The sequence below is a fragment of the Electrona antarctica genome (genome assembly GCF_951216825.1).
Source record: "Electrona antarctica genome assembly, chromosome: 5".
Lineage (NCBI taxonomy): Eukaryota > Metazoa > Chordata > Actinopteri > Myctophiformes > Myctophidae > Electrona > Electrona antarctica.
This window is the reverse complement of record NC_136810.1, coordinates 18,998,200-19,024,873: the sequence shown is the minus strand read 5'-3', so window position 1 is coordinate 19,024,873 and position 26,674 is coordinate 18,998,200. Positions and strand designations below refer to the sequence as shown.

Here is a 26,674-nt window from a genome sequence, read left to right as displayed (position 1 = left end):
CTGCCGCATGTTACAGGACAGACAGACAGACAGACAGACAGACAGACAGACAGACAGACAGACAGACAGACAGACAGACAGACAGACAGACAGACAGACAGACAGACAGACAGACAGACAGACAGACAGACAGACAGACAGACAGACAGGTTTCAGTCGTCTGTCTGTCTGTCTGTCTGTCTGTCTGTCTGGGCTGACGCCTTGGATTGTTCTGGAGCTCAGAGCAGTGTTCCTCAAACATGTTCATGTTCATATCAGGGACAACCATCGCATTGTAAAGCGGCAGCTATATGGCTCACAAACACAATGCGTTTGTGACACGTTGTGAGATTGTAGCAATGTTTGGTGCGTGACACCATCATTGTCATTGCGTACACTGTACATAATGACACGTTTCTATTTGCCTATTTGTGTATAGGGTCAGTGACGTGACACCCCTAAAAAAGTGTTTTTTAAAAACCTTTAAATAACAGGAATAAAAATTATTTACTTTTGTTCTACTCACTCTCATCTTTATGGAAACATATTTAGTTTTTAGATATTTTATTGGAATCAGAATTTATTCAGCATTTTGTTGTACTTGTGCCTAAAATCATCATATGGTGTGACATGACAATAATTGTTTATAAAATGAAAATGGAGTACACCTTTCTTAAGTTACTCACTTTATCAAAGTCCTTTATCATAACTAACCTGTAATCCACTATAGTTTTGTGAAAATGTATTAAATCTGTATATTATTTTCGTAATCAACACTCAATGTGAGGCCCATGTTGTCGGTCTTTCAACATATTTTGTATTTATTGTGACAAAACTTTCTCTAAAATTACACAAATATTTGTGACTCTTCCTTATACTATTTGCTATGTAATCCATGAACATTAATGGTTTCATCATTAATAAAGGTATGATTTTTTTCACTATTTGGAACGTCACACCAAATGATTTAGTGTCACACCGTATGATCATATCTTCATTTTTCAAAGCAAACTGTGTTTTAACCTACCTATTAGTGAGTACTGAACTTTACAGATTGATTAAACAATTACTCAGGAAAAACAGCAACAGGAAAATTGCTTTAACATGGAATAACATGCAATGACTGAATAAAACAAAATTAAACACATTTTATTGTGGATAGTTGCAGATTTTAGGTGAAGCTGCTTAAAACAAATGTTTAAATGGACAAAAGAAACATGGGTCTTTGTTATTTATTGTTATATCTGTAGGAAAATACAGTTTGCATCATATGGTGTGACAAAAAAGTCATATGGCGTGACAGGCAGACAGTCACACCATTATGATATAGTGTCACACCATATTATGTTTTCTGCACTTAACATAACCTTGAGGCTACTAGCTACACATTAGCATGCTAACAACATGCTAGCTATAACAAAGCAACATAGATTTACATGTAATTATGACCAAAAAATCTAATAACTTTAGCTTTTTTAATGAAAAAGGTGTCACACCCACAGACACTCGGATGAGTCGCATTGGTCAGCGTTCCAACAAGATCGTATTTCATGGAAATGTTAAAATGATAATTCACCACAGACACCTGTCATGCTATTGTAATGCAAGTGCTGAGCAGCCTTACTGAAGAAGGACCTCTCTATCCCAATGGGTGTCCAAACAATTGCCTGTTGAAATTTCCCAAAATGGTGTCACACAATATGATTTTGGTTTGGGGGACAAAATATTTTTGATCAGAAATGACTGAAAACATTATGCTTGGACTTTGAAAAGATTAGGCTCACAAATAGACATCTATATTATATTTATGGAATCTTTAAAATAATTTTAGCATTTTTTCCCCTTAGTTTTATTCAAGTTCCTACTTTGAGAAACAGGGCCAGGACAGTCGCACCATATGAGTTTTGCTATGTTTGGTTGAAAATTCTGAAGAAATGAGGAATGAAATGTTTTAATCTTGAGTATGTTCACATGAAGCATAATGTCCTGCACAATATTCAGATGGTTTTTGACAAATATATTTTTTATTTATACGTGTTTGACACTGAGGACAGCAAAGGACAGCATGTCACGTCACCCACCCATCATGTACAGTACAGTACAGTACAGTACAGTACAGTACAGTACAGTACATGTCAAGGACCCCCAAATTGACACTGATGAACCCGCTGACCCCCATTTGAAAAAGATACGCCCAGGGACCCCCACAAGAGAAGATTTTGACGGCTCTAGCAGTGATTCTCAACCCGTTTAATTTCAAGTTTGACATGCATATTAGTCTACGGACCCCCATTTAATGACATTTCTATCTCTGGGACCCCCGATTTATATTGTCACTTCACTCACTCACTTCACTCACTCACTTCACTCACTTCACTCACTTATTCACTCACTTCACTCACTCACTTATTCACTCACCTCGCTCACTCACTCTTTCCCCCTTGTCCTCCTCTCTCTCTCTAGCCTGGCTAATAAGCCAGACTAATATCACCAACGGCTGATTCGGTCTGGCTTATTAGCCAGGCTACTCTCTCTCAGCCATCTCTCTACCTACCTTCTGTTCAGCAGCAGTAGTGAGGTTCTGCAGCCTGACTGTCATGTTGCCCAGACTTTGCTCAAAGGCGGCCACCAGGTGGGACTGTAGGGAAGGAATCACAATACTTCCATCAGCAGCGAGATTGACAGTCAAAGTGGTTAACTTAAGTGGATAATTTAAGTGGTCCCCATCGAGACCTCAGGCCAATTCTACAAATGTCTTCTAATATAAATCAGCAGTTCTCACACATTCGAGAATGTTCAAAAACATGAGATGCTAAAATGTGTTTTGGCGAGCCTTGATGCTGTTGTAATGTCTGATTTTACACTTGCTTCAAAAACAGGACGTTGCATCATAAGTCATAATGTGAAACATCCATTTCCAGATGTCTTTTTGGCAGGTAATCCAAAGGATTTTGCTGCACCTGAGTGACATTTTGGCGACAGGTGCATTGGAGTTAATAAAACTACAGCCGCACACCCATGTCTTCTTCAGGCATGCCTGATTATTGATAGCGATAAGTGAAGACAGTCTGCTGTCCACACAGTAGTATTTTTTTTTTTTTTTATCACATCAACATTGTTGTTATGCAACATTCACATACTGTCAGCCGCGCCATGCTGGAGCTCTGACTGGAGCCGTGATCCCAGATAACATCGTCACTGTCGGCTGAAAACCTCATATGTTCAACACAGTTCCTTTTTTATTATTATTATTAAAATAGTGAAATAGCCTGCAGATCTGGTATTCTCCACTACTTTTTGTGACACTTTTGAATAATGAAGGCATTAATAATAATAATAATAATAATAATAATAATAATAATAAAAACGTTTAAACATAGAGGTATGAGCTTTCTGCCTGACAGCAATGATATGATGGTGGATGTGTAAAGGCGTGCAGTCTAGACACTCAACAGACCAGAGCAGATGTCCTGTGATGTACATCTCAGACAGCAGACAGCATCATACGGCAGCCACAAGGAACAGATTTCACTCTCCCAACTGGTACTAAAATGATCACTGCTTTGACCCTGAGATTCCCAGTAAACCTTGGACCAGTTTTCCAACCCCATGTTTAGCTAACTGTCGCACCGTCAGGCCTTGTACTGAGGGACTACGTTAGAGCTGGTTCGTCACAAACACAAAATGTGGTATATAAGCACATGAGCACAATTAACCACTTAACACATTAAGAGGCTGAGGCCGATTCTAAAAGTGTCTTCTAAGTCCTAACAGTTTTCTGAAAAAAATTTATGTTGCTATATCAGTGGTGCTCAAACTATTTCATGTCAAGGACACCCCAAAATTATAAGTATTTGGCCTCATCTCAAATATTTATTCCCATAGAAGCAACCAAGTATAGTGGTTAATATATTTATAGTCGCACTAAATTATTAAGGGCTGCAACTGATTATTCCCTTAGAGTCTACTCTATTCTATCCATGACTTTATCGATTAATTGCATAATCGAGAAGCGTAGCCATATATTTCTTATCAACCGATGGACGCAAAAATGTGTACTTTTTTTGTTCAAAATTGATTTGTTTGATTAATTAACACGAACGTGAATAAAATAATAAATAAGAATGCCAACCCAACAGGGAGCAACGTGCACGCACGCCGCTTCAATCAGACTCACGTTGGCATTGAGTTGTGTGGTCAGAACAGAAACCTTCTCCTGAGAGGAATCCAGCTCCCTGCGCAGCTTACGGATCTAAACGGGACACAGCAGAAACCAATGTCAGGTAACGAGTTAACAACCATTGATAACGTAATGGGGTGGATGATGTGTTCGTATCAATAACGGTATAAACCCAGACTAGTAACTCAATCTCACCTCAGACTGAGACTTCTCCTCAGGCTGCAAAACAGAGTGAGAGGGAGAACAAAAAGAGTACAGAGAGATAGTCAAAACAGGTGAAAAGTATAAAACACAGAAGTTAGAACATGTCTGTGTGTGATTATATAGTAGATGGATGGATAGATGTGTCAGTCTGATAAATTATCTCAACATATCCACTTGCACCCCTGACGCACGCACGCACGCACGCACGCACGCACGCACGCACGCACGCACGCACGCACGCACGCACGCACGCACGCACGCACTGTGCATGTTCTCACCGTGGTGGAGTAGACAGATGAGGTGCTGGAGACCAGGGACAGACTGGAACCATTCACTACACAAACAAAAACAAGCAAACAGTCGTGAACACGCTGAAAACACAAAGTCTGCCTCAACTTCTGGACCGGTTGAGACAAAACAGGGAATTACAGAAAGACACACAGACTGACATACTGACAGGCACTAGACCTCATGATTTAGGGAATTAATTAATCATGCCTAACTTATACTTCATAGAGCAGTGCTTTTCCAACTTCAAACCAGTGAAAAAAGTGTAAAACTAAATAAAACAGAAACAAAAAGGAAATAATAATTCAAAAGTTTTCGAATCGTTGTATTAGAATAATGTATATAGTTGTTACAAAATCACGAGGTACAGCTGGACTATTCTGGAACTACATGCCATATAAAGATGGTGTTAACTTGTGATACATTGTTCGCTTGAAGATCCATTCTTTTAAGCACTGTCTACATATTGATTGAGCGATTGACGTGTTTATTGACAAAAATGCACATAGTATACTACATGAACACATTTGTACATATCTGTCAAATGCTCGAGAGCTTATTTCCATTGTCCTTTGGCTATATTATAGGTTTTATTGCCTCAAGGTTCTTGCCCATTATGTGACCTCTTGTTGTTCAGATCAGCGGTTCTCAAAGTGGGCCTAAACATGGGTCCATTTGGTTCCATTTGTATACTGTCAGAGTTATGGGGGAAGGGGGGGAGTTCTTGAAATGCAAGCGTTTGAGAACCACTGGTTCAGATCACCTGCATGGGAGCTTCTACTGGATTCTGTGACTCACTTCATTTGTTCTGACATGTCGATGAAACGTTGTCAGGCGTCTAATGAACTTTCTAATCCTCATAATGGTAGCGATGACCTTTTCCCAATGATTCAACCTACAGGAATAATACTGAGTCACAGAGTGGTGAAGGCTGGGACAAGAACGGACTGCTCCCTGCGCAAGGGAAAGTTAGGCGTGTGTGTGTGTGTGTGTGTGTGTGTGTGTGTGTGTGTGTGTGTGTGTGTGTGTGTGTGTGTGTGTGTGTGTGTGTGTGTGTGTGTGCGTGCGTGCGTGCGTGCGTGCGTGCGTGCGTGCGTGCGTGCGTGCGTGCGTGCGTGCGTGCGTGCGTGCGTGCGTGCGTGCGTGCGTGCGTGCGTGCGTGCGTGCGTGCGTGCGTGCGTACTTTGTACTCCTAGGGCCTTTGTGTAGTTGCCAACCTCTACCAGGTCTAAAACCGTGGCTTATGAGGTATCGAAACTATCCATCATCATTAGTCTACAGCTGACAGAACCACTGTTCACTAATAACAGTATAAGAACCCTCTAAGAAAGAAAGAGACAGACAGACAGACAGACAGACAGACAGACAGACAGACAGACAGACAGACAGACTCCTACCCTCCTCCAGGCCGTCTCTGAAGGAGGCAGAGGAAGAGATGGTCCTGCTCTTCTCGTCCAGTGACATATCAGAGCTCTTGTGCGCGTCACAGCTCCCCGTCTCCTGATTGGACAGCCCGTTTGCCACGCCCCCACCACCCCGTGGAATAGACTGGGTTCCTGAATTGCCTACCGTAGGACATCCTATAATTGAGACAGACAGGCGGGGGGACAAAAAGACACACACCCACACACACAGATAGACAGCATGTTAGTAATTGTGGGCCCAGCCCACTATTTTGTTCCTTTTTTTTCCCGTGCCCGTTTTTCCTGCTGGGCTGTGACATCATGTGGGTCGACCAATAGGAAGACAGAGGAAGGGGGGGGGGGGGGGGGAGGTCATGTGGGTGATCATCGAGTTGAGAAGTTACTCAAGCCCACACTGTTTCTTCAGGAACAGTATTTTCTACTAGTTTTGACTTGATATTGAGTGAGTTAATATATGACTTCACATGTTTACAAAAGGTTTACAGGTAATTCGGGTCGGGACGAGTAGGCGGTTATCCAGAACCGATGCAATCTGACCGATACGCCCATATATAGACATACTGTATAGTCAAATACATAGGCAAATATAGGGATCTGGATTTTTATTTCATCATATGACAGTGTCACTCAAAATGGGTGTAAATAGTAAATACTCAATCTACAAGCTAATAACGTTGTGAGCTTGTTGATCTGCTATTCAAAAATCTTTGAACATTAAGATTTTCACTATAACGACATGCCCAATAGGAACATAAAGTATATTTTACAAATATATAACCAATGAAAAAGTATTAACCAGAGCTTGCAACTTAGGCGCGTTTCATACTCCTATTTTAGAGCCGAATAAAAGTCGGTTCGGCTCTGTAGAGCCTACAATGTGAGGTCATTTGAGGTTCGGGGGGCGGGTACCGTCCTAAAGTCGGCTCTTCGGTGCTACTGAAAATTTCTGACGAGCCGAAATCATTTCGGCACTACAGCGGTAAAATAGGAGTATGAATCGGCCCTAATAACTACATGGGATCCTTTGGAAAACATGGTACATTTTTTACCATAAATTGAAAAGTAATAGATTTGGACATACGGTGTGGTTGTGGCAGGCTGTACCCACCTAGCTGAGAGGTGTAGGTGAAACGTGCTCCCGAAGGCGAAGGGGAGGAAGCGCCCGCCTCCTGGACACCTCCTCCCGAATGGGAGCGCAGCCAATCACGAGGCTCCTCTCCTCGCAGAGGGGACAGGTGGCCGTACCTATATAGAATGATGGACAGGGATATGGACCAATCAGTGCTGTACGTGGTAACAGTCATATCCCCATAGAAGACAGTCACTTTCTGTGCTTTCATCTGAAACTGAAATGTAATGTCAAACCATTTGGAACCCCAGTGTACTGTATATTCTGGGGCGAGACATCAGCCAAAACAATGGCAGATCTATAAGCTCATAATGTGTCGCACTGCGACACATTGTGAGCTTGTAGATCGGCTATTTTTGGCAAAGAAATTTGGTGTAGAGACTGTAGACGGAAGTACAGTTATGTAACTCAAGTCCAGTTGTATATGGGGCTTTGTCTTTCCAGCAACACATTATGTGCTCACAAATCTGCCAAGGTCACAGTCAGGCATTTCCATTTCACTTTTATTTACTGTATCTAGATTTAGTTTTTATTCAGTTGTAGTGTTTCATTTATTCTAGTTATACAGCGTCAAAGGGGCCCAACATGTACCGTCGAACAGGGTTTGTTTGTATCTGTCTGTACCGCTGGCCCCACAAAAGTAGACCAATCACAGTGAGCCGCACTGCTCAGGTGGCACTGCTGCACCAATCCCAGCTCACCTTGCGCTTGCACAAAGAAGTCACAACGCTATTAAGAGTCTGTGTCTCGTTTTCTTTTATGAACCAATTCTGTTTTTATCTCACCTGCACACAGTTATTTATTTTCTTTCCTTTCCTTTCCACATGCAATCATTTTTATTACGAGCAAACAGACTAGCCTGGACAATAGTGGACGTTTTTGCTTTAATTGCCACTCATGCACACAGCACTATCAAAACATTCCTGAGGTCAACACTTTGAGGCTGAACTGTGTGTGTGTGTGTGTGTGTGTGTGTGTGTGTGTGTGTGTGTGTGTGTGTGTGTGTGTGTGTGTGTGTGTGTGTGTGTGTGTGTGTGTGTGTGTGTGTGTGTGTGTGTGTGTGTGTCCCATGAGCAACAATGGCTCACAGTCTGTCTGTATGTAGGTCATGGCTTTCTTCCTGTCACATGTGCAGTGTGACCCAGCTGACATTTCAGTGACACTGTATTATACATGATGATGTGCATCTACAATCACAACATCATCTGCACAAGGGATGCACAGGGACATGCATTCTACAATCACAACATCATCTGCACAAGGGATGCACAGGGACATGCATTCTACAATCACAACATCATCTGCACAAGGGATGCACAGGGACATGCATTCTACAATCACAACATCATCTGCACAAGGGATGCACAGGGACATGCATTCCATGCAGTGGCGGAAAGAGTGCATTTACTTAAGTACTGTACTACAGACCACTATACTTCTACTCTGCTACATCTGCAAATGTTGTACTTTTTACTCCACTCAAATTATGTATTAGTTAGTTACTAGTTACTTCTTTTTATTTTCTTTTTTTTTTAAATGTTGGTACTTTAGGTATACCTTGATGCCAATACTTTTGTACTGGAGAAACATTTTGAATACAGTATTTCACTTACTAACAGAGTACCTTTTACATTGTGGTATATCTACTTTTAAAATCGGCGGAGTACTGCTTCCACCATTGATTCCATAGCCTGGGGTCCACCTATGCTTTCTATGGCATAGGCAGCTCCCGGCAGGATCCGCTGGGAGGCTGTAGACGCAGCTGCGCGACATGCGACTAATTAATTAGAGCGACAGAGATGAGTGTGTGTGTGTACGGGTGTGCGTGTGTGTGTCAATTTAACAAAGGTGCAGACGATCAGAAATCAGCAGAGAGTGATCGACGTTTGCACTACTGTATGCCGAATTGAAGTGAACTCGGTCCCAAACTTTTTTTTTTCTCCCTGGAAATAAAAACGTCTGGGTTTCCGAGGCTATTGATTCCATGACACCTCCCTGAGTCCCTATAGTCAAGAACAGTGACCTACTGACTCAACATTAACATGAACTCAAGCATGCACGCACGCACGCACGCACGCACGCACGCACTCGCGCACGCACGCCAGGAGTGAAAGGGTGGAACAGTATGAGTCTGATGCAGAAGAAGAAGAAGGTCGGTAGTGGCTTATTGTCGGTATCAGCCACACGGGAGTCAATCCCCGTTAGGCCGTTACAATGCGCTAGACCCCTGGGAGATGGAGTCTATCCCCGTTACAATGTGCTAGACCCCTGGGAGATGGAGTCTATCCCCGTTACAATGTGCTAGACCCCTGGGAGATGGAGTCTATCGCCGTTACAATGTGCTAGACCCCTGGGAGATGGATTGCTGAGGTGGAGCGCCACACCTACCATCAGCTCCCAGTACTTGCTGCACCAAGCCGTGCTACTCATTCACTGAGTTGGCGGTGCCCAGGATCGAACCCATGAACTTGTGGTCCAAAGGCGAGGGCTCTACCGACTGTAAAAATACTATTTGTGCTCAGTTGAGTTTGCATGGAAGAATCCGTTTAACTAAACGCAAAGTTGATAACTGTACAAACTGTCGGTTACGGTTGGTTGGGCTGTCTGTCTGTAGTGTCAGATCAAAGTTTTCAAGCCCAAACCGAAAGCGGGTCGCATCGTATCACTGATCAGTTAAAATTAGTGTAAACGAATTGACCTTACAGGCCCGGGTTTTGCACAGTTAAATGGACACTCACAATTGTTGCGCTGTGTAGATTATCATCACAACACAAGTGCTGAGAATAATTCAAATGATGGTCATAATCAAAATAACAGTGCTGACATCAGTTAAAACAGGACGAGAGAGAGAGAGGGAAGATCACTATAATTACACCTATAGACTGCTGCGCGGAGGCGAGGTGTGTGACTGAGAGAGGCCGCTAACAACAAGGTTCACTTGCAACTGAACACCCACCCACGCGCACACGCACACGCACACACACACACACACACACACACACACACACACACACAATTAAACCAAACACAGACACACTGTCCACAGCAGGTCTGGCCTCTCAATGCACTTTCAGGTCAATCTTCATTCCAGGAGGCGTTCTCATTCCTCTCCATTTGAACGCTCATTACAAGGAAGTTTTCGTATGGTAATCTATGAACTAATCATTAAGGATGAATACTCTATACGCCTGGGCCGGCTCAGCGGTCCAGGCACCTTGGCTGGTAATCCAGCATGACAGCGTGTCGCGGGTTCGAGTCCTGATTCAGACGAACTGTACTGTGTGAGTGTGTGTCGTCGTCATCCCCCCCTCCATCTCTCTCCTCGTTTCCTGTCTACCTACTGTACATCTATCCATAAAAGGCAAAAAGCCCCAAAAATAATATCTTAAAAAAGGAAGGACTCTGTCATTAGGTAAATTCATCCCAAATACAAGTGTCACCATCCTAGTCTCGGCTGCTTTAGACCAGGGGTTTTCAACTGGTGGTCCGTGGACCACTGGTGGTCCGTGAAGGTATTGCATGTGGTCCCAGCTGACCATGCATTTAGTAATGTAGGAAATTGAAGACTTGTTTAAATCGACCATTAGTTGAGAAACAGTGCACTGAATGACCTGGTGGTGTATAATGGGTTAATGGCGCGTCAATGTTTTCATTTACTGGGAAGTCGGATGTCAAGAAAGGGAGTTAGAATCTCAAGAGGAACTGTACCGGATTAGCCTCGGGAAACCCAGACGTTTTTATTTCCAGGGAGAAAAAAAAGTATGGGACCGAATCCACTTCAATTCGGCATAGAGTAGCGCAAACGTCGATCACTCTCTGCTGATTTCTGATCGTCTGCACCTTTGTTAAATTGACGCACACACGCACACCCATACACACACACACAATCCTCTCTCTGTCGCTCTAATTAATTAGTCTCATGTCGTGCATGTCGTGCAGCTGCGTCTAGATTCTCCCGGCGGATCCTGCCGGGAGCTGCCTATGCCATAGAAAGCATAGGTGGACCCCAGGCTAGTACCGGATTGACTGGTTGAGTCACCATTGTTTGGGAAATGTGCCCATATAATCAATCTCATGTGTCTGCTTGCTCATACATAGGTTGCAATGAATCAGACATGAGGTTAATATGGAAGGTTATGAGAACATAGTAAGGGCAACTACAGGGAATGGAATGGATCAGTGGTTCTCAATTTTATGTCAGTTAAATATATGAATTGTGACTGTAGGGCTTGATTCACCTCAAATAAACAAATTGAATTAAGCCCCACGGTCAATATTTAAGCGCCACCTTTTGAGCTTGTGGATCTGCTACTTTTGCTATTTTTGTGTGACGCTGTGACATGATCAAGTACACTACAGCGTTACATTAATTTACAAAAAACCCCACAAAAGGTTACAATATTATATGGAGATAAGAGGTTTCTGCCCGACATCAACAGTACATAATAATGGGTCCTGGCCTCCTGGCCCATGGGTCCTGCCCTCCTGGGCCATGGGTCCTGGCCTCCTGGGCCATGCAGTGTTTGGGAGGCACTAAGTTAAAGTACAGAAGCAGACACAGACAGCCACAGACAGCTCTCTGAAGAGAGGTGTCCTGATGCACACCTACAGCCACAGACAGCTCTCTGAAGAGAGGTGTCCTGATGCACACCTACAGCCACAGACAGCTCTCTGAAGAGAGGTGTCCTGATGCACACCTACAGCCACAGACAGGTGCATCGGAGTAATTAACTAAAACGATGGGGATAAAGGGGGAACAGGGAGAGGGAGTCCCGCACACTGTCTTGACTTACAAAAACAACATTTCGGTCACTCTGACTTTCGTCAGGTCCTACAGAAATCAACGTTTTTTAACTCATTTTTAGACGACCCTTTAGACGTCTATTAGACAAAAAAATGCTCAGTGGGTTGTCGGTAAATGGTAAATGGTGCATTTATATAGCGCCTTTATCCAAGGCGCTTTACCCTGTCAGTCGAGGACAACAAATGCATTTTGCAGACTATACTCTATAGAGCGTCGCAGTCCCGTCCCCTACCATGGACCAGGAAATGAATCCCAATGCATTTTTCCCATAGACATTTCTAAAAGTATTTATTTAAAGACGGTTACGCCGCGGACAAAGCCAACTCGAGTCGTGACAACTCATGACAACACAAACAATATTTTGGACCAAACAAATAATTACAAAGAAGAAAAACAACAAAAAAAGTGTTGTAACCTGCCGTTTTTTCTTCTTTCTAATTATTTGTTCGGCCCAAAAAATTGGGTTTGTTGTCATGATTTGTCACGACTCGAGTTGGCTTTGTCCGCGGCGTAAACGTCTTTAAATAAATACTTTCTGAAATGTCTATGAGGAAAATGAACGGAGAATCATTTCCTGGTCCATGGTAGGGGGCGGGACTGCGACGCTCTATAGTCTACAACATTAGTAATTAATCATTTCTCTAGTCACTAGATAAATGATTCATTACTAACTACATTCAAACGCCCGTGACTTTATTGGCCATGCAATTATACATTTAGCCAACACTGACTCTGCAGTTATTCAGATGTGTTTGGTAACATTTTACTGACTTTAGGGAGAAATATAGAAAAACTGCAAATCTAAAACTATAAAGCCTTTAACGGGGGAAATGGTCTATGTTTATGTACGATTTATGACTGAAGCTACGAATGTCCTGACGCCGGTATGGTCCCTTAGGTTTCCAGCCATTCAGTGGTGGAAAGTAACTAAGTACTTTTACTTAAGTACTGTACTTAAGTACAATTTTGAGGTATTTGTACCTTACTTGAGTATTTCCAATTTTGTACTTCTACTCCACTACATCTCAGAGACAAAATTTGTACTTTTACTCCACTACAATTATTTGAAAACTTTAGTTACTAGTTACTTTTGTTCTTTTACTCAAGTACATTTTCAATTCCGTACTTTTATTTGTAACAGAGTAGTTCTAAATTGCAGTATTGGTACTTTTACTTAAGTAAAACAATTGAGTACTTTTTCCACCACTGCCAGTCATTCAGTTTCCCTCTGCCAAACCACCGCTGAAATCCCTTTTTTTCTAGCAGTATTAGCTTATTGAGCATGAAGCACTGGGAGCTACTGGTGCGTCCCATGCTCAGTGGTATAAATCATCTAGATAGGGAGAGAGAGGGGGCTCTGGCATCATGTGATTGGCCTGGGAATGAATGGTAAAAGTACTAACTTAGCTTTGTTATCTCGTGGACAAATTCAATTAGGAATGCTGGGGCAGTGTTGATTTTGTCGACTTTAAAACTAAGACGAAAAATGTTCGTCGACTACCTTTTTTTCACTGACGAAAACTGAATGGAAACTAAATGAAAACGACTAAATATACTGACGATTTCGTCAACAAATAAAAACTAGACAAAAATGTTAGGAAGGGACTAGTGGACAAGAGATCAAGTCATTTTACACTTGGTTGCATGCTGAAAATAGCTGTATGTCTGTCTTAGCCTGGCTAATAAGCCAGACTAATATCACACAACACTGTCGCGGTATATCAGTCTGGGCTGGCTCCACTTGGATTTCATTTCCCGGGGAACATTTTCTCTTTGACGCAATTGGTCAGAGCTACTGTCAGTCAAAGGTCTCAAGCATTGAACGTCACTGTACCAAAGCCCGCCTATATTGCATACCGTGTCCCGATTGGTCCGACCTGTTCTCTGCTGTAGGAAAGAGGCGTGCTACTGAGCCTCGCCAGACCGTAATCCGCTGGTAGGCAACTTTTTTTTGCCAACGGCTGATTCGGTCTGGTTTATTAACCAGGCTATGTCTGTCTGTCTGTAAGCCCAAATCCACATAACCGCACACAACCATACAATATAACATGCACGTCTGATGCCAATTATTGGTTATTTGGAGTATTGCACGACTCACACATGTGACTCAAAATGTTACCAGATTATTCCTGAGAAACATTTGTTTTGAATAATGCCCAGAGAAGCACAGACACATCAACAGCCTCCAGACAGAAACAAGCCTCCATTTCCTTTCTGCCCCCGTCGATCCTAAACATAACAAAGTCTCCAGCACTGCCACATGAATTTAAGGAATGCCCCTTTACAGCAGCACCACTGGACCATGTCATTGGCCATGGTCGGAACAGGAGCTGTAAATCTGCCTGGTGACATCTCTGGGATAGGCCGGGCCATGCAGCTAAAGATTAATGCGTAGATTAGTAATCAAAACAGTGTTGCTGTGATAGTGTCTGAGTGGGGATGTGGAGATGGCAGCATTAGGGCACAGACCAGTGACTCCAACGGATCGTGTACCAAAACAGGCTCGGTTCTGTGGGTTTCCAGTCAGGGACTATAGCGTGCAGCGGAATGTGGCCCTTTTTTTTATATTTGAGTCGCTGTCGCGAAAACTAATGAAGTATAGCGTCATGTTCACCGCATTAAAATTCAATTAATCAAGCTTAAAAGCACAAACATGTTACTCCAAGTTAAAGGAATTTGGGCCAAGACTAGCAGATCATTATGGCTTATCAGAGACGCAGCTTTAGAACATTTTGCGGCTGTTTTCTCTCGCTCTCAGGGCCATGAATCATTTCGCACTCATTCTGGACACTCAGCTGGGAACTGCAATTACAAACAGCACCGTAGACGTAAGATGTAGAAATAAGATTTTTTTTTTTGCAGGATTCCTGCCTGGTGGCCTACTGTATGTCATATGTCACTGTAAAATCCTTGGCATTAATTTATCTCTGATAGTGTAAAAATGAACACAGATGGACATTGTAAGGTGAATTCAGTGCTGATGGTTTTGCGGTGCAGGGTTGAAGAGAAGGCCATCACTTACCTCGGTAGGGTAGTAGAGGCCACGTCAGGATACTTTCCTCTAGTCAGCCTGCTCCCCAGGGATGGCACGGAGTCTCCTGACCCCCCCAACCCACTGTCCTCTCCTCCACACACGCCGTTCTGTTTGTCCTCCTCGCCGCCTCTTCTCCTTTCTCCTCCTCCTTTATCTCTGTCTGTGCGGTTGACTGAGGGCAGCTTGGACCCGAGTCCGACGCTCCTCTTGGTGCCGCTCGTGTTTACCCTGGAGTCGGTTCCCGGAATGTCGACCGCGGCGGCCGTGCAGTGGGAGACGGCGGTCATGGAGCTGTTGCTGCGGTTACCAGCGGAGCTGCCGTGGCTTCGGCTGGGCCGCGGCAGACTGCGGTACTGGAGGACCGACTGGCGACTGTTGACGGAGAGGCAGCCGTCGTCTACGCTCCCGTGTCGGCCCATGGAGCGTGCGCTGAAGCCAGGCTGCTGACAGCGGCTGCCGGTCCCGGTGGTGCCGCCGCCGCCGAGGGCAGAGTGCTGCTGCAGTTTGCCCACCGTGGCAGAGCCGCTCGTGATGGTGATGCCGCTGGAGGTCACTGAGGTTCCTGACCCTCCTCCTGTTCACAAGAAGCAGAGGAGAGAAATCAATACCAATAATTACACTCAACCACTAGAACCCTAAGCATCTATTCTGGAGGAATCATTTGGCAATCCATAGACTTGACTGCTAGACATGACGAGGTGGCAGCCAAGAATATGGACTTTTTGGCCTGGGGCCGTGGCTCAGCGGTCCAGGCACCTTGGCTGGTAGTTCCAGTCTGGCAGTGTGCCGCGGGTTCGACTCCCGATCCTGACGGCCTTCACTGCATGTCACCCAACCCCCCCCGCCAATCTCTCTCCCCATTTCCTGTCAGCCTATTGTCTGTTCCTCCTCTATAAAAAATATAAAATAAAGGCGAAAGCCACAAAAAAGCATAAAAAATAATAATAATATAGACTTTTTAGTCCATCCTGGCTTGTTTCTTGTATGATGTAAGATGTATTTATATCGTCCACATGATGCCTTACATTGTCATTTAGTGCCCTAAACATTAACGTCCATAGACTTCGCTGGCAAATGATCTATGTCATAAAGGCTCTAAACAAACATAAAAAATCAGACCAGTCTGAAGCGAGTGGTGCAACAGCACCCCCTATTGGTACTCTAAACATAGTCACATTTGGTACTCTAAACATAGTCCCATAGGGACAAAGCTGTTCCTTGGAGTGGTTGCACCACTCAAAAATATTATTATTATTATTATTCAATCTTCATCATATATACTGTACATCGACGAGCAATACAACTGATGCGACCCAGTCTGCTGCAAAGCAGCATCTCCGTATCAAATGAAAACCTACCGCCACCCGGGAAGTATTTCTTGAATCCCAGAGTGCTGGTTGTTGCCGTTCTAGCCGAGCCAAGTCTCCTGGTGGTGTCCTCCCCAGCAGCAGATGGAGAGTGGAGCAGGAGGCTCCTGGGAGACAGACAGCTGCTCCTCTCTGATACCTTGGCATCATCTGTCTTCGCTGCAGGCCATGGAGAGAGACAATAGTGAAATAGTGAGTGTAATAGTGAAAACATCTACAGGCTCAATGCGTTACGATGCGACGCGTTGTGTGAGATTTTTTACATTTTTCCCTTTCTTAATTATTTTGTAAAATGTTTTTTTTTATGTGTGTGTGTGTGTGTGTGTGTGTGTGTGTGTGTGTGTGCGTGCGTGCGTGCGTGCGTGCGTGCGTGCGTGCGTGCGTGCGTGCGTGCGTGCGTGCAGGGTAGAATTAGAGCGATAGCCACTCAACATCAAAATAAAGAAAAGAGCACTTAGAGCACTGTTTTTGGTTATACTGACCATTCCATGACCTCTATGTTCTGGACATAGAGGTCATGTCCCCCCCCCCCTCTGAAATAATATACATTCAAAGATTTGCGCCACATTGTCACGATTTTTCAAAAATAGCAGATCTACAAGCTTGTAGCGTGGCACTCGGTGCCACGCTAGAAGCTTGTAGATCTGCTATTTTTCAATAGCTAAAGTATAACATAATGCTTGAAACACCAAAAGATGTTCCCGCCCAGAATGGGTAAATAGTTACCTGTTCCCTGAGTCTTCAGTGAGGTGCTTGTCATACTGATCATCTGTGGAGTCTTGGCTCTGGGAGAGGCCACACCCACCTGCAATACAGCAATACATCAATTAACCTATAGCAAAGCCCCTCCCCAAACTGCTATGGTCCAATCACAGCTAAGCATAACATGGGTTAGACAAACCTCTCCACCAATAGTTGTCCTATATGATAAAACATTATTTAAAAAAAAAAATGTCACAGACATATTTTTCCAGTGCATACGGCAGGCCTTGTTGTTGGATTTGGAAGAGATTTTGAAGGTCTGGTTCAAAAAATGAACCAGTATTTAATGTCTAAAATCCATGATATTTAAATAGGCCCATCTCACAGCCCGCTTTCCACGCCCACTTCCGGTAAATAGTGGTGTCTTTAACGTGAGCATTTACACGTTTTTTTCTCTGGATAATCTAAGTACATTTTCTAATGTAAAAATGTGACAGACCAATATTATTATGAAGCAAACAAGATGGTAAATCAGGTCGAACAGATAGAACAAACCTTACCTTGAGAAAACAAAAGTTGTAGACTTCTTAAATTACCTCTGTTAACATGTAGCGTCTATGGAGTGACGTCACGCTATCACCACTAACCCCGAAAGGGGGCGTATTTAGGGGGGCGGGGAAATTCTGTGAGATAGGCTTATTGGAATGAATGAGCCCGGCTGGAAAGTGTCCAAGTGGGAGTGTCTAAGTGGGAGAGGCCGGGGCTTAGCTAAAGGTGAATCGCACTATTATGACATTATTTTGTGATAGTATTTGCAAATATTACGCTTCATTTTAATCAACTCTGAAAAACAATTGGCATCAAGAATTAAATTATAGTTGGTGACTATTTTAAGAATGTTATGAAATTAAATGAAGAGGTTACTGAAGATAGCTGATCTACTGAGGGTACTTCCAGCTTCCCTGCGTTGGCTGATCTGAGTGTGCGGGAGGGTTTGTAGGGTTCGATCATACTTGCAAGATATGGGGGAGCCATACCTTTGGTTGCATTTTTTGGGGGGGCACTACCGACACATTTAACTGTGTTGCTCATTCCATGAACACCTGGTCCTTAAAAGCTGTACCTCGTTGCAAAGGTGACTAATCAACCTTTGCAATAAAATACAATACCAAGTGGTGTTATTAAAGGGGTGAAATAATCTACGAAAGTTAAGTTTCCAAACTTTTTGTGAGGAGTGCATACCTAGGAGCAGAACCACACCTACCTGTGCAGTCATGCCCCGCCTCCAGGAGCCTGTCTGACCAATGGAAGGTGCCTTCCTGCCCGAGGAGCTGTGCTGTGATTTGTCAGTCATTTCTGCTCCAGAAAAGTAGCGGGCATTGCAGCACTCTGCAGCAGCACCACGATTCTCACAGTCTGCCTCTGTCTGCAGGAGAAAAAATAGAGTGGGTGTTTGTTTGTTGTTTGTTTGTTTGTTTGGTTAGTTTCTTTAATTCCCCATTATCCTTCTGTTGTTAGCTTAAAGCTGCTACTAATAATTGGTTTCAATGTGGAATCTTAACAGTGTGCTGCTGAATTCTGAGACGAGGTGATTTTGGTGTGCGTGCGTGCGTGCGTGCGTGCGTGCGTGCGTGCGTGCGTGCGTCCTCTTGACTTAGAGGATGAGTTAACAGGCTACTGCGGTGCCAGAAAAAGGCTCAGCCGGATTCTTTCCATGATGTATATTGCTAAAAAAACACATTATCTCTGTTCAGTGTGCACCTGATTTCTTTGGCTACGAGTACAGACAAAACATTGACGGATCAACACAGCAATCATTCATCATCACACCAGGCAGATGAATGTTTTCCAAATGGGGTAGGAGTGGATGTCAGAGTGAGAACACGTTCAGTAGTTCACTGAAAAGAGACTGGACTGGATTAAAGCACTGCAGCTCATTTACACAGTGAGATTAGCGTAGCCCTGCCCGAAGTAATACAATAAAAATCACACCCATGTGAACTGAGTGGTGCAACTCCGTGTGGGGGTCCCCGGAACTTCCAGACCCACAGGAACGCGCCCAGGGTGCCAGCCCGGTTACGGCGAGCCGCCCCGTGTCCGAAACGGTCGAGAAATGACAGAGTTACTGTGTGGGGGAATTAGCATTTAGCAGAAACCTCTCTCTCGCTCTCTCTCTCTCTCTCTCTGTCATTAGCAGGCAACAGTGCAACACTATCGCTCTCTCTCTGTTTCTAGCACAACAGCGCCACTTTTGCCCCTACTGGTACTCTAAACATAGGGACAGGTACGTGCATAGACATATATAGGTAGACGCCCCTTTCGGATCTGGAGCGTATGTGCTCAAGGGAGGGCAAAAGATTCCCGAGATTCCTTGCGAAGCCCCTCGGAAGCATGAGCGCGCGTCACAGAGCGCATATTTGGGTCTGTAAGTCCCGGGAAAAGACGCGCTGTGATTGTAACGATATAGTTCTAAATTGCAGTATTGGTACTTTTACTTAAGTAAAACAATTGAGTACTTTTTCCACCACTGGGTACATGTAAATTGGTTTTGACTTTGATTGGTTTGCTCACCTCTAGAGTGACGTCCTTATGGAGGGCGACAGGCACAGGTGTGTTGGCAAACTCGTTGTGAAGTGACGAGCCTCTGATGTCGTCGAGATCAAAGCCATCGCTGATACCGCTGCTCACCGAGCTACTGTCGTCCCAACTAGAGAGACACACCACAGAAACAGTCGCATTTTAGTTTGAATACAAGCTCACAACACATCGCAGTGCGACACATTGTGAGCTCATAGATCTGCTATTTTCCCGGGGTGTTAAAAGTATAACTCAGGCTTTAGAAGAGTGTGTGCCCGATTTACTCACACATAAAAAGGAATGACAGAGAAATGGTGAGTAGAGAAAGGGAGGGACGCAAAGGAGACAAAGAGAGAGAGAGAGAGAGAGAGAGAGAGAGAGTGGGGGGGGGGTGATTCAAACATCAAAGTAGATCAACAGAAAGGAACCTGTTTAGTTCCACGATGCTCTGACTTTTGTCCCTGTGTGTAGCGGACGCTTTCTTGGCTAGTAGGATGAAAAAGATGCTTGAAAACTCTGGCTGTCCTGCTGTTGCTGTCAGAAAACCCATTTGAGTGGAGCGCCAAACTCTTTATTTTATACCCTAGCACCGTTAGATACAACTGCTCTTCATTGAAAACACAGCTTTAGCTTAACAGCTAAAGCTGTACGGGGGGGTTCCCAATGGTCACATTTTAATTAAAAGTGGAATTAGATTAGGGTTAGGTTTACCAAGCTAATTCATTCCTGGTGTCCCAGCTGCAGAGGCTGACTGAAGAATAGAGCAGATATGCTTATATATTCCATCAATTGCACAACAACAGTGAAATGCACGCTGTTGACACTTCCATGCATCTGTACGTTGTTTTTCGTAAGCATATCGTAGTGCAATGCAAACGAGCGTATGAACAATCAGAGTTCTAGATTTGTGTTTTGTTTTCCCTGGACGAAAACTATTCCCAAACTGTCCTTGACATTTTGTGTGTGTGCTGTGCGCCTTTGCGTGCATGCGCGCGTGCGTGTGCATGTGCGTGTGTTGGGGAGGGGGGGTACAAAGGTGAACCTTGCTTTAAAGTCAGGTTCAGACACAAAAGCACAAGTGATAATAGATTAAAGTGGATGAATGTAAAGCAGAGACAAGACAGACACTGTCAGATCCACTGAGTCCAGTGCTAAACCATTAGTTCTACATCACTAGTCTCTTCTTCTGGAACTATTCAGCTCTGTTGCCTGGTGATGAATAGTATCACCAGAGAATGCCAAACTATGCTCCAATCACAAGTGTGCGCACACACACACAAATACAGTACAGTACACGTAACCCCTTAGTGTTAAGTTAACCCTGAGAGAGTACAAATGGAACCAACAGGTCCATTTGGTTCCATTTGTACCGGCAGTCTCTCGTCGAGGCGCACGCACGCACGCACGCGCACACACACACACACACACACACACACACACACACACACACACACACACACACACACACACACACACACACACACACACACACACACACACACACACACACACACACACACACACACACACACACACACACACACACACACACACACACACACACACACACACACACACACACACACACGTTGCAAAACATTAATCTGCAGCTCTGATTAATACTTTGCATACTGTAACTCTAACTACTGTATGATAAATAAAGTAGCCTACTGATCATAGTGTAGACAGTTCACGTCGGACATTGGCTTCTGTTGTGTTTACCCTAGTGGCTTCGAAGAGAGCCATCATTGTCTTAAAAGAGGTCAACTGTGGCTTGGGATCTAGACCACAACTTGTCTGAGGTGCCTTGTCTGTCACATATTGCTTCGAAGTCAACGTTGCTCCATTCAGGACACACCGTCGCCACATAATCATTCACTTGGGTAAATGGTAGTCAGTATTGGTTTGTTTGTCAGTCTGGTTTGTCTCGTTTGTTCAGTATTTGCACACTGATATCCCACCGACAGGTTGAGGTTTGACCCTATATGACGTCAAACTGTACCGACTCGCATTCGTTCCCAATTGGATGCCATTTAGGCGCGCGACAATTAATCAAAACAGATTTCGTCGATTATAAAACAAATAATACATGTTAATACAAATTGATTTTCAAAAACACAGAAAATAGCTATTTATCGCTATTTTGTGTAATTTCTATTTTATTTTATCCAGACAAATAAGGTTATCTTATTCGATGAATTGAAAAAAAGTCGTGTGGAAGAATCACACATGAAACATAAATAATCGCATGCGTAGCAATTATCACAGTGCATTCCCACTATATGAGCAGCTTCTAACAGTAACTTGTTGTCACAGAGTGCTGACAGATGGACTCTCACACAGTCACACTCACCACGTTCTCCTCTGTTCTTCTTCTTTCTCTCGTCCGCTTTAGTTTACACTTTGTTCACCTCATTCTTCAGTGCATTGTTTAATTTCCTGCTCACCTTAATGCTTCTCTTTTCCTTTCCCTCTTTGTCCTCTTTGCTCTCTTTCTATCTGCTCTGCTGTTTAGCTCCGAACTGCTTCTTCCAGCTCACGAACTGGCCACAGGCAGCCTCTTCACCACTGAGCCACTGACTGACTAAGCTTTCGCCTGAAGCTGTACACACACACACGCACACACGCACGCAAACACACGCAAACACACACACACACACACACACACACACACACACACACACACACACACACACACACACACACACACACACACACACACACACACACACACACACACACACACACACACACACACACACACACACACACACACACACACAGAAGGGAGGAGGGGGGGCCTGGCTGTCTCAGCACGCACTATTCATTCGCCACTTAAACAAACATCAACCAACTGATATCCAGGAGACAAAAAGCTCTGCATGGACGAACATGTACATATACACAACCCTTTTAAACAAGCACACGCACGCACACGCACGCACACACACACGCACAACAGACAAGACACTCCTGTGTGCAGCAATTTGATCCCTGTTAACCTGGAGTAACTTCACTACTGAGAACTAGGAGGACACGCGCACGCACGCACGCACGCTTGTGAGGAGATCATGGAGGAGATACTAACAATCACTTTCATTCCCTAACCACTGACCTTAACCTTAACGTGATCAGTCATGATGTTTGAAAAGCCTTTTTTTAAAGCGGTAATTAACCACTTAAACGTTGTTGAATGGAGTCCCTCAGGGCTCTATCCTATAGTGTTTTCTGTTTTCACTCTACATTAAATACCTTTGCTGAAACTAGCTGATCTATACAAGCTTACATCACATTGTAAGCAAACCTGACTGATATATCAGTCATTATTTCACTGATATTATTTGATATCAGTATCAACAATCTTTACGCATGTCTGAATCTGGCGTCCCTACTTTTGGACAGGTCATAATAAGCAAAAATAAGCTTTTTCAAAAACTCACAACAAGTCACAACCCAATGTTAGGTTAGATCGCCTCTTTGTATTTGAATAGGGTTTTAAAAAGTGATTTGAGCTTATGATTAGTTTTATTGCTCATAAACTAGATTTTCCACAAAAATAGAAACTTTATTCAAATGTTCTATCAAATTAAAGTCATTGGCTGCCAAGACAATGTTAGAAGATGTTGCACTTTCTTTTACAAAATGTTGGTCAAAACAACGACTTTCAAAAAATGGGATTGGCATCGTACCAAAACTGATCAGGCAACAAAGAGCATGTGTGAGGTCGCGTGCCCTTGAGCAATGCACGCAAACTAACCCCCAACTGTTTTGGCAGAGCAGTGGAGAGCAGTGTTGTTTTTGGCAGCAAATTTTGATTTTAGTTTTAGTCATAGTCTCTTGAATAGTTTTCACTTAGTTTTAGTCACATTGTAGTCACCTGGAATGTTTTAGTGTTAGTCTAGTTTTAGTCGGCTAAATATAAGATTTTAGTTGACTAAATCTACAGTTGATTTAGTCGAACAAAATGTATTTTGGCGGGCCTTGATGCCGTCATAATGAATCACTTGCTGAAAATAGCCGATCTACAATTTTCAGCATGTAACTAATTGTAAAATTACTTATACTGGATCTCTTCTCCACCACTAGTCCCTTCCTAACATTTTAGTATAGTTTGTATTTGTTGACGAAATTATCAGTATATTTAGTCTTAGTTTTAGTCATTATAGCTTAGTTTTTATTTAGTTTCCATTCAGTTTTCGTCAGTGAAAAAAAGGTAGTCGACGATAATTTTTCGACTACAGTTGGAGGCCATCGATATTGTCCTTTTCTTTTTGCTGAGGTTTGCGTGATCTGCACAAAAAGACAGTTAACCCATTTTGGGCGGGAACCCCTTTTGGTGTTTTAAACATTGTTATAATTTAGCTATTGAAAAATAGCAGATCTACAAGCTCATAGCGCGCCACCGAGTGGCGCGCTACGAGCTTGTAGATCTGCTATTTTTTGAAAAATCGTGAAAATATTTATTTCAGAAAACTGGAGGATTTTAAAAATGTTGAGGTCAGGCCTAAATGGGTCAAATGATAAGGGACAATATCGGTGGCACCCAACTGTAAATCAACTCCGGTGGAGAGCTGTGCGTGCAGCTCTCAGATGGCCATGTGTGCAACAACCACCGCTGCCTGAAAACAAACATGCAGTACGTGCTCAGAAAAACCTTCAGTGGGTAAACAAACCATAGGTTATGCTTCATTTAACTCTGTTTGCCCTAAAACACCCATAGGCTCATTCCACTGCAAATGTGCAGCTTAATGAGAAATATAGAAGCGCATGCAGCGAGTCATTTGCCCTCACATATATACCCTCAGGAATACCACAAAGTGGTGTTTAGCCTCGGAATAAAAGTATAGGTTTTAAGTATAAGTGTCAACAGCCACACTGCAGTAAAGTGCCTGCCTCCTATGTTTAGCATTATGTTGTTAACCATAGACAAGCAGGACGTCAGATGGATAAAAGGCAGACAGACAGACAGACAGACAGACAGACAGAATGTTTCTTAAAGAGCATACATTTACGTTTACAAGCCGCCCTAGATACACAGTTAGGGTGGAGCAGGTGTGCTACGTATGGTTTTATAAAAGTTCAGTTGTATGCTGTCTTTACGTATATGGCTTTCAATATTCCAGCCCTTTCGTTCTTATTATATTACTAGTTTTTATTGGGGTTTTTTTGTATAGACAAGACAGACAAAACCCCTTATTAATAAGCGTGACTCAAACGGTGTCACGTGGTGAAAACAGTTGATTGACACGCTCACAACCCCCCAAAAAATGGGGCGGCAGTGGCTCAGGGTTAGAGTGGCCGTGAGGTTCCCAGTTCGAACCCGGTCGTCCCCCCCCCCCCCCCCGAGTTTGTGTCGAAGTGTCCTTGAGCAAGATACTGAACCCCTAGATCAGGGTTCCCCAATAGGCGGCCCGCGGGCCATTTGCGGCCCGCGGAGCGCCTCCTGGCGGCCCGCGGAAGAATTTAAAAAAAAAAACAAAAAAAAAACCTTTTTATTTTTTTTTGGGGGGGGGGGGGGGGGGGTCCCAGATATAAATGGCATTAAATGGGGGTCAGTAGCCTATGCATGTCAAACTGGGCACCCTTTTCAAATGGGGTCCTGCCCTGAAAATGAATTTTCAGGGCAAGACCTCGACCTCACGCGTGCGGACTCGGCCCCCAGCCTGGTACCCTAGTCAAAATATGGCCCTCGAGGAAAATTAATTGGGGAACCCTGCCCTAGATGCTCCCGTCGACGTGCAGGTTGGTGCCTGGCATAGTTTCCTCCGCAAATTGGTGTATGAATTGGTGAATGCAATGCACAATCTATGTAAACGCGCTTTGGATAAAAGCACTATAATGTACCATTTACAATTATGCTGCATTGCAAGTTTTGCAACCTACCTGTACAGGCTACTGTAACACAGTATAGTTGACCTGGACCACTAGATGGCGCTCAGCTCGCATATCAACAGTTATTATGAGGTAAGGGATGAACTCTACGGTGAGGTTATGACACTATGCTGCAGAACACAATACTGACTTTATTTACTAGTAATCCCTGAATTACCCACATTTTTAAAAGCCTGACCCATGCAGTTTATGCGTGCGTGCGTGCGTGCGTGCGTGCGTGCGTGCGTGCGTGCGTGCGTGCGTGCGTGCGTGCGTGCGTGCGTGCGTGCGTGCATGTTGCTTTGATTCATGGCCCTAGAGTGAACTCCGACCAATGTGGCCTCAATTTTCCCAGACGGTGGAGGCTGGATTAACTGGCTAGCAAAGCAAAGTAACGCACATGCACACGCAAACACACGGCTGACAGTTCCAAGTGCATAATGCATGCCCACCTGACAGAGCAGACCTTAACTGTTGTTGCAAAAGTGACATTTAGAGTTGCTCTTTAAGTTGAGTGGTCCAGTGGGTTGTGTGTGTGTGTGTGGGGGGGGGGGGGGGGGGGTGGCTTCTTTCTTTAACCCATTTAGACCTGAGGCCGATTCTACAAAATGTCTTCTAAATCCTGACAGTTATCTGAAAACCCTATGTTTCTATGTCATGTATTTGGCCGCCGACCCCCATCTGAAAATATGTTGTTCCAGGAACCTCCCCAGAAGCAAAGATTTGAGTTTAAAACGTTCGCTCTGAAACTTCAATCAAAGATTTGCGCCAAATATACATGATTTTTCAAAAATAGCAGACCTACAAGCTCGTAGCGCGGCACTCGGTGCCATGCTACGAGCTTGTAGATCTGCTGTTTTTCAATAGCTAAAGTATAACATAATGCTTAAAACACCAAAAGGGGTTCCCGCCACAGAATGGGTTAAAAGCAAGCGTTCCACAATGAATGACAAAATAGAAACACCACTTTATAGTGACTGACTCGCCATAACCTACTGGAAACAAGCAGATACAATGCCACTGACAGTGGTGGGCAATAACAATTAAAGTACATTTACTTCAGTATAGTACTGTAGTACTGTATACTCAAGTACTTTACTTGAACTTATTTCAAA

General features: G+C 43.8%; 1 protein-coding gene across 1 annotated transcript in view; it reads right to left on the bottom strand.

Annotated features, from left to right (window-relative positions):
• LOC306923179 (neuron navigator 2-like) overlaps positions 1–26,674 on the bottom strand; it is a gene marked incomplete at its 3' end in the record, with an annotated part of 81,823 nt that overhangs the window by 15,323 nt on the left and 39,826 nt on the right. Inside the window, exons 17-27 of the mRNA XM_079501207.1 lie at positions 19,683–19,818; positions 18,376–18,537; positions 17,136–17,214; positions 16,401–16,568; positions 15,031–15,616; positions 7,184–7,320; positions 6,049–6,231; positions 4,642–4,697; positions 4,355–4,378; positions 4,157–4,231; positions 2,534–2,617 (exon numbers count right to left, since the gene is read on the bottom strand). Of these exons, the coding sequence (XP_079357333.1) occupies positions 2,534–2,617; positions 4,157–4,231; positions 4,355–4,378; positions 4,642–4,697; positions 6,049–6,231; positions 7,184–7,320; positions 15,031–15,616; positions 16,401–16,568; positions 17,136–17,214; positions 18,376–18,537; positions 19,683–19,818 (1,690 nt within the window). The remainder of the gene's footprint in view (positions 1–2,533; positions 2,618–4,156; positions 4,232–4,354; positions 4,379–4,641; positions 4,698–6,048; positions 6,232–7,183; positions 7,321–15,030; positions 15,617–16,400; positions 16,569–17,135; positions 17,215–18,375; positions 18,538–19,682; positions 19,819–26,674) is intronic.